Here is a 16,165-nt window from a genome sequence, read left to right as displayed (position 1 = left end):
TCAACCCCCCGAAGCCAGGCAGTCACCATGTTCTGTCAAGGCAGCCTCCTGAACATCTCAGATCTATTCATCCACTTCCATCCCTCCAGCCCCGCCCTGCCCTGGTCTGGCCTTCAATCTGTCCGCCTGCCTGGGTTCCTGCCTCAGCCTCCTCCCTGCTCTCCCAGCCTCCAGTCCTGCCTCTCTGTAGGGGTCCAGCTAAAGCACAAACCTAACCCTGTCCTTCCCTTTCTCAGAACTATCCATGGCTCCCCAGAGTCCACAGTAGAAAGCTCAGCATCCTCCCTTGCCTCCTATACTCCGGCCCCACTTACTTCCTTGAGGCTAGGTTCTGCTCACCTTTGCCAGGATAGGCCTCTGCCATCCTGTTCTTTCTGCCTGGCATTCCCTCCTCCGTCTCACCAGCCCTCATATTCTCTCTGAAACATTTCTTGTTGGTTTCTGACCAGAGACACCTCTCATCTACCTGTCCACCATCCTTTTCTCCTTCCTGCCTCCAGCTCTGCCCTTGCATCCAATCTCAGCCCAGAAGCTGGGGAATCTTACCATGCCTCCCCACCACCCTCAGGATGACATCCACACTCCCTGAACTGGCCTCCAAGGCTCCGCTTCATCTCTCACTGGTCCTCTCCTCGTGGCTGCAGCCTGACCAAATGTTCCCGCTCTGAATCCCCTTGTGCTTCCACTGAAGGCCAACTGAAGGCTGCTAAGGCTCTAGATTCCAACTCCATTTCTTTTCCCCAGCTTTGCTGCTGTAAGTCTCCCATCTCTCTTGTAGGATCAATTCCAGCTCTCTACTGGACCAGACTCTTGGGACTCTTCTTCCATCCTTTAAGAGAAAGAAAGCAAGCACCTCCCTCTCTCCATTTCTCCACTCCCTTTTAGGACGGACCAAAATACTCGAACCACTTTGTCAACATTTGCTGTCTCTACTTCACTTCCTGTTCACCCTTGGGTGTTCTCTTAGCTAATTACCAACTTCATTGTTGCCCAAAACTGTTCTTATAAACTGCCCTTCTTAGGGCTACCACCAACATTCGTGAAGCCAAATCCAATGGTCAATGCTCAGTGCTCACCCTGGCAGCACCCGACCCAAGGCACAGCCCCCCTCCTAGAAGCACTCTCTTCTCTCATCTTTCCTGACACCTTTCCCAACTTCCCTTCCACTTCACTGACCACTCCTCCTCAGCCTCTTCTTCTTCTTTTCTAAACATTAGAATTCCTAAGGTTTCAGCCCCTTCTCTCCCTAGATGACCTCATCCATTCGCAGGTGTTCTATTCCATACATAGGCTGATCAGGCCCAAATTCCTCTCCTTGCAGCTCCAGACTGGCCCATCTGTCTACTCAATGTCTCCTCTTGAATAGCCCAGTAAAATCCAAACCAGCTTTGCAATGACTTATAAAACCCCACCTGGTCTGGCCCTAAACTTATCTTGTATCCATCTCCCTGCTAACTTGCTACAGCTTCCGCCACACTAGTCTTTCATTTCCTACCTCAGGGCCTTTGCACATCTGGCTGCATCCACCTGAAACACTCCTTCACGATTCTTATCAAATGCCTTCTCAGTAAGGCTTTCCCTGACCACGCTCTCTATAAAGTAGCCTCCAGCCCTCATTCTCTCCTTCACACCCTGTTGGGGTTTGTTCAAAGCATTCTTCATAACTTCTAAGCATTTTATTATTTCTTGTGTTTTTGCTCAATGTCTTATTCTCCTGCTGAATTACAAGCTATAAAAGGGCAGGGCCACATCTGCTTCATTCCCTGCTAAATCCCCAGAGTCTGGCACAGTCCTTAGCGCAAAGCAGGTGCTCTAGAAACATAATGAATTACTGAATGAATGAGTGAGTGCCCCCACATCTTACTCTTTCCCAAGATCGGATGTCATACTATTCTTGGGATTTCCCCACCTTTACTCCCAGGGCCTCCCACGCATCCCTTTTTCTCGTGCAACCCCCAATCTCCTTGCCCTCCCATCTAATGATCTATTCCCCACCCCTACAATTCCCTACTCTACTGGGACAGTGCCCCCCCCCCCCCGCCCATCTCCCCACTGGGTAGCACCATCACTCCCCGGCCCTCTGTCACTACTTGGCAGCGCCCTCTTCAGGTCTCACCACAACTAGCACCTCTCAAGGACCTCACGTTCGGAAATGCCCTCGCTCCCGTCCCCCTCCCGCCGCACACTTGGTAGCGCCCTCCCCAGTCTCCCCATTTAGTAGCACCCGCTCCGAATGCCGCTTCTAGGTATCACCCCTCCTGTCAGAAGCCCCCCCTGTCGGCCCCTGGTAGCGGCATCCTGGGCCTCCCCAAGCCGGGTCACTTGGTAGTGCCTGCCCCGCGCCCAGGCTGCCGCTCCGCGTTGCCATGGTTCCGCGCGGGCCGGGCACCCCTTGCCCCGGGCCGCTCTCCACCCTCCCTGGCCCCCTCCGGGGCAGGCGCACCTTTGAAGTAGTCGTTGGCCTGCGTCTTGAGCTCCTCTGCCCGCTTCAGAGCGCCATCAGCCGGGGGCTCGTCCCGGGGGGGCTCAGCACACTCAGTCCGCTCGCCCTCCGCCATCGCCATGCCGCAAAGCGACCCCCACCCTGGCAACGGCCGCCAGCGGCACCCGGCCGAATCGTCGCGAAGGAGTGCCGAGTTGCTGCGGCCGCTGCTGCACAAGTGTCGTAAAGCGCGGGCCCCGAAGGCTCCCTTCGCGCGCCTGCGCAGGGCCCTTTCGCCATAGAGCGCGCGGAGGACAAGGTGACCAGAGGGCCCCTAGACAGCGCCCTTCGTAGAACGAGCCAATGGGGAGGGCGAAAGGGGGCGCGCGGGGCGGGGGCGAGCGGGGAAGGTCTGGCTGGGCCCGCGTTCGCGAAGTTGCCGTGTTCGAAGGCCGCCGAAGTTCTGGAGGGGGGTTCCCCTGCGATTTCCCCGGGGTCTTCTTGGGTGGGTGGGTGGGTGTGGCTGCAAGGCAGCCCCGTGCCCCACGCAGAACCAGAGCCGGGAGACTAGCCCTACGGCCCGTTATTTGGGTGACCTTGAGCAATTAGGGGCAATTACACCCCCCTCTGAAAAATGCGTGGATTCTCAAACCAAGAGACTAAAGTTCCAACCCTGAAGGTTAACTGTATCTCTGTCTGTTAACTGAAGGCGCTCTGGATGCCCTAGTCCTGAGCAAGGCTCAGAAGTTTGTTGCACCATCTCCTTTCTTCATCCTCATCCCCTAGTCCCCAGCCTACCACAGTGCCCTTAGAAAAACCTACTCTTTCTACTGCATTACCTAGGAAACACTGAATAGGATAGCCCCAGGCAACATCTCCAGATGCGCGCGCGGCGCGGGCACACACACACCCTAACCATTACATCCTAGCAGACCATCCTCTCCAAGCCCTCAACTGATCCTCCTGTGGAACTATGGCACTAAATCATTTAAGGACCTGCTGGGGCTCCCATCTTACAACCACAGCTGTCCCACTTCTCAGTCGCCTTGTCCTGACAGCCGGATCCCACCACCTCGTATCATAGCCAACAATCAGCCTAGAAGGTAGATAATAGTGTCAGCTCCATTTTACCACTGAGGACACCGAGGTTTGTAGAAGTCAACCAACTTCTTCCCCAAGGTCATACAATGAGAGTGGCAGAGCCAGGACTTCACCTTGTCCCATCTGATTCTGTGCTCTTAAGCCCTGCTCCACTGTCCCTAGACTCTAGATTTTTGAGATTTTTAGAAGTGTGTATGGGAAGGCTGCTGTGATGGATTTGAATCCCGGATTCGAATCCAGCTCACTCCTTCCCTGCTGTGTGACCCTGGCAAGTGATCATCCTCTCTGAACCTGTTTCCTCTTCTGTAAAATGGGGACAATAACTGTGCTTATTATATATGATTAGAGGAAATTTGATAAGATCATAGGAATAAAGTATTTGGCAGAGGGCCTAACACAGAGTAAGCACTTTTTATATACACTCCGATAAAATACTCAGAATGGTATTGAGTACCTAGACCTGAGAGTAGAGAGGAGGGGCTCACCCTGTTGGACAAGCAGGGAAGAGTTCCTGGAGGAGGGGATGTTTGAACCAAGAGCTGAGAATGAGTAGGAGATAACCAAGTGTGAAGGAGGAAGGAAGAAAAAAGCATTTTAGGCAAGGGAGCAACGAGGCCTGAAAGTTTTATTTCTTTAAAAAGATTCCTACATGATAGGGTCATGGCTGGCTCAGTAGAGCATGTGGCTCTTGACCTTGGGGTCATGATTTCAAACCCCACGTTGGGTGTAGAGATTACTTAAAAAATTTTAAAGTAGTAATAAAAAAATATTCCTGCATGGAACATAGGAAGAGGGTTATTATAAAAGTCATACAGAGATGGGACAGAACAGGCACACCCATCTGCACCTGAATCTGTCGACACACAGTCTCTCTTTCTCCCTCTTTCTTTCTCACACACACACACACTCAAATATAGAGAACCATGTCATACAGATACCAGTATACAGAATGATAGTGTCAAAACAGTCCCATATGTGTAAGCATAATTGTAACACCACAAAACCTCCCACATTCAGGAACACAGAAACCCAAAGTAACCAGAAACACAAAGCAGAATCATTTCACTCAGACACTAACATACAGGTAGAAGGAATTACAACTCCCCACCCCTCACAGGTTCACAGAATTATGTCACAGCAAATGTCACAATAAATAGACTTACAACATCTCCAGGCATACAACTTTACATAGACCCATATAGGAACACAGTCACACACACACACACTCACAGCGACATGGAACAGCCAGTGTACCCACATACCCTGAAGCAACCCCACAGATGAGTCAACACACGGAGCTCTGGTGCCCACCAAGGCAAGATCTTTATGGTGGTGTAGAAATTAGTGGGTTTCAGAGCCAGAGTGGCTGGTCCAGTCCCTTCCCCTCCCCAACCCAGCCCAGTTCCCCGGAACCTAATTTGAGGGCCCAGATTACCCCCTGAGGGAGAGAGGGCCCAGACCCTCTTCCCCCATAGCACCAATCTGGATAGGCCATCCCATGACAAAACAGTGAGAAGTGCCTTCCAAAAAGGGGGTGAATTGAGCTGAGAGAGGGAGGCCTTTTTGTGTGGGAGACCCAGAGTAGCACCATCGTAGAAATAGGTTTGGAGGGTAAGAGTGACACAAAGGTGGTCGTAGAAGACTGAGGAGTCCTGGCCTCTCTCCCCACCCTGTGATATGCAGATAGGGCTGTGCGTGTCTCTGTGCGGCTGGGGAAGTCTCTTGGATTATAAAGGGAGCCCCAGGTCCCCCAGGTACCTGGGGTAAAGTAAAGGTAAGTGCATCCCTGGAGAGCTAAGGGGGGCAGTGATGGTGGCTCTAGGACAGGGAAACTGTAAGGTATGAGCTTGAGGATGGCGAGGCTTGAGCATGAAGTCCCCTAGCAGAGGGACTTGGAATGGGAAGACTTGAGACAGAACAGGAAGTGGGGCAAGTTGAGTAGGATAGGAAGCCTAGAATAGAGTTACGAGGATGGGGTCTGGAATCAGAGAGTCAGAGGAATCCAAACCAGAGGAATCCACAGGGTGACATCCAGATTGTAGAATCAGGAACACCTGGAGGCTAAGTTCTAGAGCCAAAAGAATTTGGATCTGAAGTCAGAGATAGCTGGAGGCTGTGAGGCCTAGAACCAGAGGAATCTATAGAGCAAGAATAGAATTCACAAAACTCTAAGAACTGAGTTCTAGAACCAGAGAGATTTTGGAGTCATAAGATCTAGATCTAAAATCAGGAGTTGGGCATTGTAGGGTCTAGAACCAGAAAAATGTATAAAGGCAAGGTCTATAATCAGAAGATGTCTGAAAGCTAAGTTCTAGATCTAGAGTAATTTGGAGTCATAAGATCTGGGGAGCAAACTGGAGATTGTGAGGTCTAGAACCACAGGAATTAACAGGGTGCGGTCTGGAATCAGAAGACATCTGAAGCCACGTTCAAAAATCAGAGAAAAGAGATCATCATCTCTGGAATCACAGGGTCCTGGGAACTGCAAGTTCTAAAGGTGATGTAGTCAGGAACCAGTGTATGGTGGAGGTCACAAGGTCTAGAGCAGAAGAGACCTGGCGTGCGGTGTCTGCCCTGGAAGTACTATAATGGTTGTAAGAGTGACATAAAACTCATTTCACTCCTCTTTGATTGGAAAAGCAAGTGTTGAGTGTAAAAAGTTGAAAAGGAATGAGCTGGGCATTGTGAAGTGTACCACCAAAATGACTTAGAAATTTGGAATTCTGGGTTTGGAGCCAAATGTATCACACATGAGGAAGACTAAAACCAATACGAAGCTTGGGTTGTGGGTTCAGTCTGGAATCAGAGGCAGTTGTTGGTTGTAAGAGGTGGAATCAGCAGGAGTTGGAGCATGTGACATCTGGTACAAGGGAGACTTATTTACAGAGAGGTCTGGAACCAAAGGAAGTCAGAGTGAGTTCTAGAACCAGAGGACTCTGGTGGGTGTAGGCTCTGGAGCTTGAGGGACCTGGGAGCTGTGAGACCAAGAACCAGACAACTTAGGAGACCACGGAAGTATGAAAAGAGACAGCGCTAGAGGTGGTGGGTCCAGGACGAGAAGAGGGGTTTGGGGGATATGGGGTCTGAACCCAACCTGCTGGGGGCTGTGCAGTCTAGGACTAGAGAAGGTCTGAGGTTGTGTGGTCTAGAAGCATAGAGAGCTCGAGGTTGCATGGTCCGGGAGCAGAGGAAGCTGCAGGTTACCCCTGGTAATAGGAAGCCCGTAAATGGAGCTAGTGTCCCGGCAAGGCTGGGGGCTGCAGAAGTCCCAAGTGGAGGGGCGAGTGGAGCGGGGTGGCCACTTGGGAGGCTAAGGGATTGATCAGAAGTTGCTAGGGGTGAAGTCTGCGCCAGAGGCCCCTCCCCATTAATACCTGAGGGAGGAGGGGGGATCAGGGTCCTGCATTCTCATGGACCCCAGGCAATTCATAGCGATTAAAAACATCATGAGAACAACAAAGATAAAAATAAAAGAAAGATGGATGGAAAGAAAGGTGATCATGGTTATCAGTACTCCCCAGAGCCCAGAAACACAGGTCTGAATCCCAACCTCCCCCCCAATTACCAAAATTGAGCCAGGAGAGTTGGAGAAAGAGATGAGGTAAGCAGTATTGAGAACCCCAAGGGAAGTCCTGAGAGAAGGAGGAGGAGGGCTCCAGGGACCCTCCTCCCAGAGGTCACTGAGCTGAGACCACCCCAAAGAGCCCCCAGATGTCGGGGGCAGAGGGGTGAGGGCTGAGGTAGGCCCAAGATGGGCAGGGGCCACCAAGAAGAGAGAGGGAACCCCTCTCCTGGCACCCCCATCCTGTGCGTTGGCTGCCGGCGTGGAGTGTGGTTGAGGTCCTTTCTGGGGAGTGGCAGGGAGAAGGGAAGAGGGCCTGGCTCAGTTGGCCTGGGCCAAGCCCACCGCTGGTTGGAAGTGGCTCCTGGGCTCCACGGTGTCCTCATCCGGGTAGAGAGAGAGCAGCGAGGGGCCCAGGCCTGTGGGGGAAGATGGGAAGGTCAGCCAGTGGGGAATTACTACCCAAACCCATCTTCCCCTCATGACAGTAGCGTGGGTGGTGAGGCAGGCGTGCCTGGATTCACATCGTAGGAAAATCGTGGGCAAGTTCTAATCTCTGAACCTCAGGTGCTCGGGCTGTTTAAGGCAGCTGGAGCCAGATGCTGCCTGAGTTTGCCGCTCTTTACTTGCTGTGTGAGCCGAGGCAGGTGACTTCACCTCTCTCTGCGCCAGCTACCTCATCTGCAAAATGGGCTACTGCTACTTCCTTTCCAGGGCTGCCGTGGGAAGTAAACCAGTGAATCCCTGTAAAGTGCTTTGAACAATAATTAGCACTGGTGAGCGCTCAGTAAATGAGCTGTCGTTACTGAGGGAACAGGCGTACTTACTTATACCTACCCCATTCGGAAAATGTCTATTGAGCACCTGCTGTGTGCCAGGCACGGGGGACAGGGCAGGTAATGGGACAGACGAAACTCCCCGTCCTGAGTTCCAGCAAGGGGTGTCAGTTCGGTCATGTATACAGTAGGTTTCGCACAAAACTTGGCACAGAGTGAGTGCTAGATAAATCTTAGTTCTTCCTTTACAAACATGTACTGAGGCCCTGCTCTGTGCTCAGCCACTGCCCTGCCTCACCCAGACTGTGGAGTATGGCAGTGACAAGACAAGCCTGGCCCCTGCCCTCACACGGCTCATACCCACAGGGAGAGGACAGCCAAAAATCAAATGGCAAACACCATGAGCTTAGGAAGTTAGGGAGGGCTCCACAGAAGGGGTAATATTTGATCTGAGATCTAAAGGATGCAGTAATTAGGCAAAGAATAGAAGGAAAAGCATTTCAGGCAGAAGGATCAGCATATGCAAAGGCCCTGAGGCTATCTCCTCAAGCCAGATTGCTTCAAGGTCAGCAGGATGCCTTCTGGAGTCCCCATGTAATTAGTCCCCCAACCCTTCTTCCTTCTTTGCTGCAGTTGTACTGGCCTTGCTTCCCCCAGCTAAGATACACTTCTACCTCAGGACCTTTGCATTTGCTCTTCCTTCCACCTCGAATGCTCTTCCCCTAGAAATTTTCATGGTTTACTCTCTCACTTCCTTCAAGTCTTTGCTCAAATGTCACTTTCTCAATGAGACCACTCTTAACTGTACTACTTGAAATTGAAATCCCACCCCCCTCCCCCCACCCCAGAGTTCCTTTTCCCTTTGCATGCATTATTTTTCCCAGAAGCATGTGTTTCCCTCTCTTGCCTCCCTTCAGCTCTGTGACAGCAGGGATTTCTGTTTTGTTCACAGTTGTGTCCCAGCTCCCAGGACAGTGCCTGGCACTTATTTGTGTTCAGTAAATCTTTGTTTCATGTCTGAAGGACAGAATGAACCAAACAAAAGACTGTAACTGTGGCTGGAACAGAGGATGTGCAGCAGTCAGACCCCGCAGAGACTGGAGGACAAGGTGAGGAGCCTGTTTTTTCTCGGAAGGGCACTAGGGAGCCATGGATGAGTTTGGAGTGGAGGGAGGCCTGGGTCAGATGTGTGGAGGTTTGGAGTGGAGCTCTGGCTACTGACAGGTGTGCTGGAAGGTGAGGATGGTAGCGCAAACAAGCCTAGCAGCTGGTCTCGCTCTGTGGCTCGGTGGCGGGGCTGTGGGGCCAACATGGCGTGAGGGCAGACATTTCTTGAGTGTTTACTACCAATCAGATCTTGTGCTGGGCTCTCCTTGTGCTGCCCCTCCACAGTTCCTGCACACATCTCCTTAAGGTTAGAACTATTGTAACACATCTGTCGGAGGAGGCAAGGCTCCAGAAGCAAAAACTATTTCCCAAAGCCACGTAGCTGGGAATGACCAAGGCAGGACAAGCCCAAAGCATAATCAGACACAGGCTTCGGGAGCCTAGACTGAGCCTGGGCTCAGCTTCCACCCCAAAGGGCAGCTCTGGGAAGTCTCTGCCTTCCACCCCTCAGGACCTCTCTTTCCTCCTCACAGTGCTGCTGAGAGCAGAAAGGGGATGTCTGTCTTTACCAGGGTTGCATACAGGCACTGACAGCTGCCCCCAACTTTCTGGATTGCCCCCCCCCTCAGCCATCTGGGGCACCTTCTTGGGGAGAGAGGGATCCAGGGCCTTGCTACTCACGCAGGGGCTCATTCAGTTCCAGGAGGTGGGTGCTGGGATCCTGCTGGCTCCCTGGGGCTGGCCCTCCTGTCAGAAGGAAACTCTGTAGGAGAGAGACAAAGCTGCCACAACCATCATCGTCATCAATATCCCAGGAGACAGGATGGTGCAATGTGGTTAAGAGCTCTGCACGGTCCAGCGGCCTCTTATGGGCTATGTGACTGTGGGTTAAGCCAATGTCCTACATCTCCTCCGTGTGTCCCTCCAGAGCCCCGTCCTGCCCTTCACCTGTGCTCCAGCAGGTAGACCATGCACATGGACCCAATCAACATGCAGCCTTGCTCCACATGTTCATGTTAACGGGAGATGCCAGCACGATGGACGAGAAAGCAAGGGTATCTGATCTAGCTGCATCTCTGCTGGGTCGTCCTGGGTTGGCTGTGTCCCGCCATGGAAAGTTTTGGCTCTCACAAGACCTACTGTCTCCAGGATCGAGTGACCACCCTCTGCCGTGTGCCTTCAGGCAAGGGACAGTGCCAGCTCCCCATGCTGCTGGCCCCATGGTGATGCACCACCTCTTGCTGATTCCTAGACACTGACCCATGCAGTTGCTTGTCCTCTCATGTGCAAATGTGAATGCTAATAGTAACGATCATGGCAACAACATCTTAAGAGTGGTCATGGGGATTAAATAACTTAATCATGCAAGGCACTTAGTACAGTGTCTGCTACAAGGTAAGCACTCAGTAAATATCAGCTGTTGATACTATCAACCACAAATAGCCCTGCTCTGAGTGAGGAGCCAGAGAGCCACGGAAGATCCTGGAGGGAGGAAGTGGTGCAGCCTAGGATGGGTTTTGGAAAGGGCAGAAAGGACAGCAGAGGTGAGATGGAAGCAGGGAGATGGGGGAAGGTGGGATACGGGATGCTGCCTTTGCTTGCTTGTTTTTATACTATTTATCACAGCCACTAAGGATGGGCCTAATTTCATTTGTTTCTCTTGAGTCCTGTGAGATGTAACCATCCCACTTCCCAGATGAGGAAACTGAGGTTCACAGTGGTCCCATCCACCTGCCCGATGGTCTCACAGTTACTAGGTGGCAGACCTGGGACTTGAACTTAAGTCAGTCTGACTCCAGTGTCTGGACTCTTAATGCTACACTAATAATCCAAGGCCAAGAACTGTCTAGGTTTGGGGGGAGGCTCTCGGGAGAAGAGGAGGTTCCTATACCTACTAACATTTGTCATTTCTCCCCTTCACCCTGCTTAATTTTTCTTCTTAGAACTTACCACCAACTTACATAAATTTGCACAGCCCTTCCATACCCCTGACCTGAGCTAGCAAATCAAGGTCCTAGCCTCACCTGGATGACTGACCTTCCATTTGACCTTCAGCCAGTACCTGCCCCTCTCTGGTTTTCCCACCCATAAAACAGGCTTAAGGCCACTAGGTTCTGAGGGCCAGAGAATCACATGAGTCACCCAACATACCAGGCTGAGGGGAGGCAGCAGGAAGTTTTCGGGTTCTGGGCTAGGGGACCGTTTGGGGGGTCTCACTCCCAGCAGCTCCGCCCCCTCAGCCTCGTCTTCTGAGCTCTGAGCTAGGGTCCTGGAGGGAAACAGAATCTCAGAACACAACAACCCAAGCAGGTGTGGGCACCACTGTAAGCAGGTGATAAGCACTCATTCACTCTCCCAGGTGCCTGTTTATTCCTTTACTCATACACTCACCCATCCATCCACCCATCATCCACCCATCCATCTGTCATCTATCCATCCATCTACCCACTTACCCATCTCTCCATCCACCAATCATACATCCACCCATCTACCCACCCATCCACCAATCCATCTTCCCATTCATCCAGTGATCCATCTACCACCTACCCACTCAGCATCCATCCATCTGCTGTATTTATTAATTTCCTCCCTCCCTTGTTCAGTAAGTCTTTATTTAGGCACCCCCTGCATATCCAGCACCAAGCTGAGAGCCTTGGGAAATAATGAGATGTATCCATAAAGCCTCATACAGATAGTAAAGGGACCATTCTGGACACTAAATGGGCACATGCCTACAACGTGGAAAGTAAAAACTTGAGTATTAGTAATTTAATGTCTCTGGAAGGCAGACATGAACCCTCTGAAATTATATGCAAAATTGTGCGTCTGTATGTGTGTGTAAATGTTCTTGGGAAAGAGTCCATAGCTTTCCACAGATTCTCAAAGGTGTTAGGAAACTTGGTTTTAGACAGTTGCTTTGACACTTGCAATGTCCTTTTAACTGTGACAAAAATCATCACTAGGCCAGATAAAAATCTGTTCCAAAGGAGAGGGCTCTGGTGGACTGGATAAACAAAGAGAACAGTGGAGGGCCCTCTGGGGTGGGATGGGGGGGGGGCACAGCTGAGGCAAAAACAGAGGTTGAAATGAACATGGCATGGGCTGGGGACACCGAGAGCCCAGCTGGAGCAGAGGCCAGCAGGTCAGCAGGAGGAATGATGAGGGATGGGGCTGAAACAGGAGGTAGAAGCAAGACAGGGGGTCCCTCCCCTTATATCCTCACCTCTTCCGAGCCCCAGCCATGGAGGAGGAGGCCGAGGGGTCCCCTCTGGAAGGGCTGGAACAGCTCAGCCGGGGGTCACTCCCCCAGCGGGGCAGCAGGGAGGACTCAGTGGTTGGGGGTGACAGGCCATGGAAGCTCCGCGCACGGGGCCTGGGGATGGCTCCTGGAGGTCTGTGGAAGGCCCTGGGTAGCTGCTCACTGGAGTTGAGTTGGAAGTCATCATCCATGGAGATGTAGGGGGCCAGCATCTCCAAATCCAGAGCATCGACATCCTGCGGGAAGCAGAAGGAGGTTAAGAACAAGAGCCTTGAGTCCCAGCTCTACCACCTCTGAGTTGTGTGCCCGTGTGGCTGACATCAAGAGTCTGAGCTTCACTTTCCTCGTCTGTAGAATGGGTGGAAGGACTCTGGTAGCCAGTCCCCAAGGTGGCTCCCAAGGATCCTCACCTCTTGGTGTTCATATCCTAGTATAGTCCCCTACTACGGTGACCAGGGTTGATCTGGGAACAATAGAATATTGAGGCGATGATAGTGTGGGACTCTGGAAATCAGATTATAAAGGTACCATGGCTTCTGTTTCTGCTGCAAACTCTCTCAGGTCACGTGCTCTGTGAGAAGCCCTACGGAGAAGCTCACATGGCAAGAAACAGACCTCCCGCCAGCAAACCAGCGAGTCATCTTGGAAGTGCACCCTCTAGTCCCTTTCAAGCCTTCAAGTCACCGCAGCCCTGGGTGGTGACATCTGGACTGCAACCTCACAAGAGACCCAGAGCAAAAGCCACCCTGCTAAGTGACTCCCAGGCCCCTGATCCCCAGAAATTATGTGAGCTAATACACGCTTGTTATTTTCAGTTTTAGGGGATTGTGTTACCCAGAAACAAACAGCAAGTAAAATTTTGATCCCAAGAGTGGGGCGCTGCCCTAACAAAAAGCCTAAAATGCAGAGTGGCTTTGGCACTGAGCAGTAGGGTAAGGGCAGGGGCTGGAAGGGCTTTAAAGAGCCTGTCAGAGCCTAGATTGCCTTGAAACATTAATGGAAACTATTAATGGAAACATGAAGCACAAGGAGCTGGCCAGTGAGGGCACAAAGGGAGGTGAGGAACACGTGACCAGAAGCCCAAGGAAAGGGGATTTTTGTTGTGAAGTGACTAAAGTTTAGCACCAGTGTTGTGTGCAGTTTTGTGGAACTCAGAACACATAACTAGTGAGCCGGGCAATCCACCTGTGAGATTGCCAGCCAGAATGCCGAACGGCTGCCTGATTTCTTCTTGCCACTCAGAGTAAAGGCAAGAGGAGAAATCTTTTCTTTTTAAAGAATTTATTTATTCATGAGAGACACAGAGAGAGAGGCAGAGACATAAGCAGAGGGAGAAGCAGGCTCCTTGTGGGGAGCCCGATGTGGGACTCGATCCCAGGACCCCAGGATCATAACCTGAACTTAAGGCAGGCGCTTAACCACTGAGCCACCCAGGTGCCCTAAGAAGAGAAATGTTAAACAGAAGGAGCTGAAACTTGAAGGTCTGGAAGATTCTCAACCTCCCTGTGAAGAATCAACTTTACCCAAAATGAGGTGTGGTCTTTGCCCCAGCTCGTTGGGATTTCCTGAGTGGCCAGATATGTCTTTGCTCCTCGGGGTGAGCCCCTGGGGCCATATCTGATACTGTGCCAACAAGACAACTCAAGCTGGGGGCTGGTCATACCCGAATGGCCAACCATGTGATGGGAGGGTTGGGACCACGTGAGATCAGACTGACCTCCAGGGGAAGTGTGTGTATCAGGGAGGTAAGATGAAGATTAAGGTTAACTACATGGGGAATAATCCAGTCATGCCTACATAATGATACTTCAGTGAAAACTGGACACCTGGGGCACCTGGCTGGCTCAATTGGTTGTATCCGACTCTTGGTTTTGGCTCAGGTCATGACCTCACGGTCCTGGGATCGAACCCCATGTCAGACTCCGTGCTCAGCAGGAGTCTGGATATTCTCTACCTCTGCCCCTCCCCCTATTTATGGTCTCTCTCTCTCTCTCTCTCTCTCTCAAATAAATAATAAATTAATCATTAAAAAAACAAAATTCTGGACATCACAGCTTGGGTGAGCTTCCTGGTGTGGTGATACACCATGTATGCTCCCAGGAGCGTGATATGTCTCTGGGGTCATGAAAGCTTTGCATGTGGGACCCTCCCGGTCTCAGATTCCACCCTATGCACCTCTTCCTTTGGCTATAATATTCTTTTGCTATAATAAAACTATTATCATAAGTCCAGTGCTGTCCTAAGTTCTAGAGCTACTTTTTTTTTTAAGATTTTATTTATTTATTCATGAGAGAGAGAGAGACAGAGAGGGGCAGAGACATAGGCAGAGGCAGAAGCAGGCTCACCATGGGGAGCCCAATGTGGGACTCCATCCCAGGACCCCGGGATCACACCCTGAGCCAAAGGCAGATGCTCAGCCACTGAGCCACCAGGGGTGTCTCTCTAGAGCTACTTCTAGCAATTATTGAAACTGAGGGACTCAGTGGGAATCTCTGAATTTGTAGGCAGCTAATCTGAAGTGAGGATGGCCCTGGGGACCAAGCTTGTAGCTGATGTCAGGAGTCTTGGATAGACTTGGCAGACAGGAGGACTGCAGCCTTCACCTTGTGTTTGCCCAGATGGCAAAGGATGCTAAACCTGAGTCAAAAAGAGCACTCTTGGGAAGGCATGGTCTAAAGATGAAGCCCAAGGTGTGACTATAAAATTCTTGGTGATGGCTTTGGAAAGATCAAAGGTGTTGCCTAGAGTATCCTTCAGTCAGACAACAGCGCTCTAGAGTTTAAGGATGTGTCTTCTCAATCAGACAAAAGGGCTTCTATTAAACTTCCAGGCACTGTCACTCAGCATCTCAGTAAAAGCCCCAAGGTAGGGGCTTATCTCAAAGAGATCATGGGCATGACTTTTGTGTAATGGAGTGAACTCCAAAGAGATTCACATAAGACCCACACTTTTTTTTTTTTTTGTACAGATTAATATATAAACAGAAATGTTGTCAGCTTGGACTGGAAGGGACAGAGATGGTTACTAAATGAAAAGACCCTTGGGTCACCAAAGTCCCCTAACAAGAAAGCAGGTCATGAAAACGCTCTCAGCTGCAAAAACATGTTACCTTTTATGAAGAAGCAAGGAGGATTCCAAGCGAGGAGTCTAGTCTAGAGGGTGGAGTCAAGAACCATGGAGAAAGTAGTAGGAATAAGTTCTCATCAAGGAACTTCCCACAGTTGTCCAACCAGATTTCAAAATTGCTGTGGACCAGTGACACCTGTACACCCTCCAATCCTCTCACTCTTTTTGAATAGGAGAACACATGGCCTTACTTTGTGCCTGTCCCACCATTGTATATGGGGCATGTGGCTGGCACATCACTTGTCTCTTTAGTTCACAGGCCAACAGAGTGAGGGCTTCACCACTCTCAGACCCGATGTAGGTGATGAGGTTCCAGACTTTAGGCTGATGCTGTCATGGGAAGAGACTTTGCGGGCACTTGGGAGGAGGTGAGTATATTTTGCAGGAGGGAGAGACATGAATTATTGGGGGCCCCAATGATCCTCACTTTCTGGTGTATGCAGATGCCTTCTGCATTGTATCAGGGTTGGTCTGTATGACCAATACAATATAGTTGCTTCTGAGATTAGGTTATAAAAGACTGCATTTTCTGTCTTGGGCTCACTCTTGTTATCTCTTGGATTCCTTGCCTTGGGGAGAGCCAGCCTATGTGGTAAGGAACTGAGGCTTCCAGCCAGAGCCAGTGAGGGGCTGATGCCTGTCAACAACCATGTATATGAGCTTGGAAGTGGATCCTCTAGCCCCACATGACTGAACCCCTGATGGAGTACTTGACTTCCTCCAAACAAGGGACTCAGCAAAAACCAGCTGAGCTGCTCCGAGATTCCTGAATCTCAGAAATAGTGTGACTAAATAAATGTTACTTCTTTCAA

At 50.9% G+C, this 16,165-nt stretch overlaps 2 protein-coding genes and 1 long non-coding RNA gene across 11 annotated transcripts in view; 1 reads left to right on the top strand and 2 right to left on the bottom strand.

The window, feature by feature from the left end:
• PPP5C (protein phosphatase 5 catalytic subunit) overlaps positions 1 to 2,733 on the bottom strand; it is a 19,486-nt gene extending 16,753 nt beyond the window's left edge. Inside the window, exon 1 of the mRNA XM_026013846.2 lies at positions 2,444 to 2,733. Within this exon, the coding sequence (XP_025869631.1) occupies positions 2,444 to 2,564 (121 nt within the window). The 5' untranslated portion in view covers positions 2,565 to 2,733. The remainder of the gene's footprint in view (positions 1 to 2,443) is intronic.
• Positions 2,643 to 16,165, top strand: LOC112931231 (uncharacterized). Its single transcript, XR_003237302.2, has 3 exons — positions 2,643 to 2,741; positions 8,814 to 8,970; positions 12,789 to 16,165. It is a non-coding gene; the product is annotated as an uncharacterized lncRNA (long non-coding RNA).
• HIF3A (hypoxia inducible factor 3 subunit alpha) overlaps positions 4,823 to 16,165 on the bottom strand; it is a 29,091-nt gene continuing 17,748 nt past the window's right edge. For 7 of the 9 annotated variants that reach the window (XM_026013801.2, XM_072755343.1, XM_072755341.1 and 4 more), the window contains 4 exons: positions 12,192 to 12,463; positions 11,120 to 11,237; positions 9,650 to 9,731; positions 4,823 to 7,504 (listed from right to left, as the gene is read on the bottom strand). In XM_026013801.2, the coding sequence (XP_025869586.1) occupies positions 7,407 to 7,504; positions 9,650 to 9,731; positions 11,120 to 11,237; positions 12,192 to 12,463 (570 nt within the window). In that variant the 3' untranslated portion in view covers positions 4,823 to 7,406. The remainder of the gene's footprint in view (positions 7,505 to 9,649; positions 9,732 to 11,119; positions 11,238 to 12,191; positions 12,464 to 16,165) is intronic. The other 2 variants (XR_012000989.1, XR_012000976.1) reach the window with 1 other exon arrangement.

This window comes from Vulpes vulpes, chromosome 1, assembly GCF_048418805.1.
Source record: "Vulpes vulpes isolate BD-2025 chromosome 1, VulVul3, whole genome shotgun sequence".
Classification (NCBI taxonomy): domain Eukaryota; kingdom Metazoa; phylum Chordata; class Mammalia; order Carnivora; family Canidae; genus Vulpes; species Vulpes vulpes.
The sequence above is the reverse complement of the archived record's forward strand: the minus strand, read 5'-3'. Positions and strand labels throughout refer to the sequence as shown.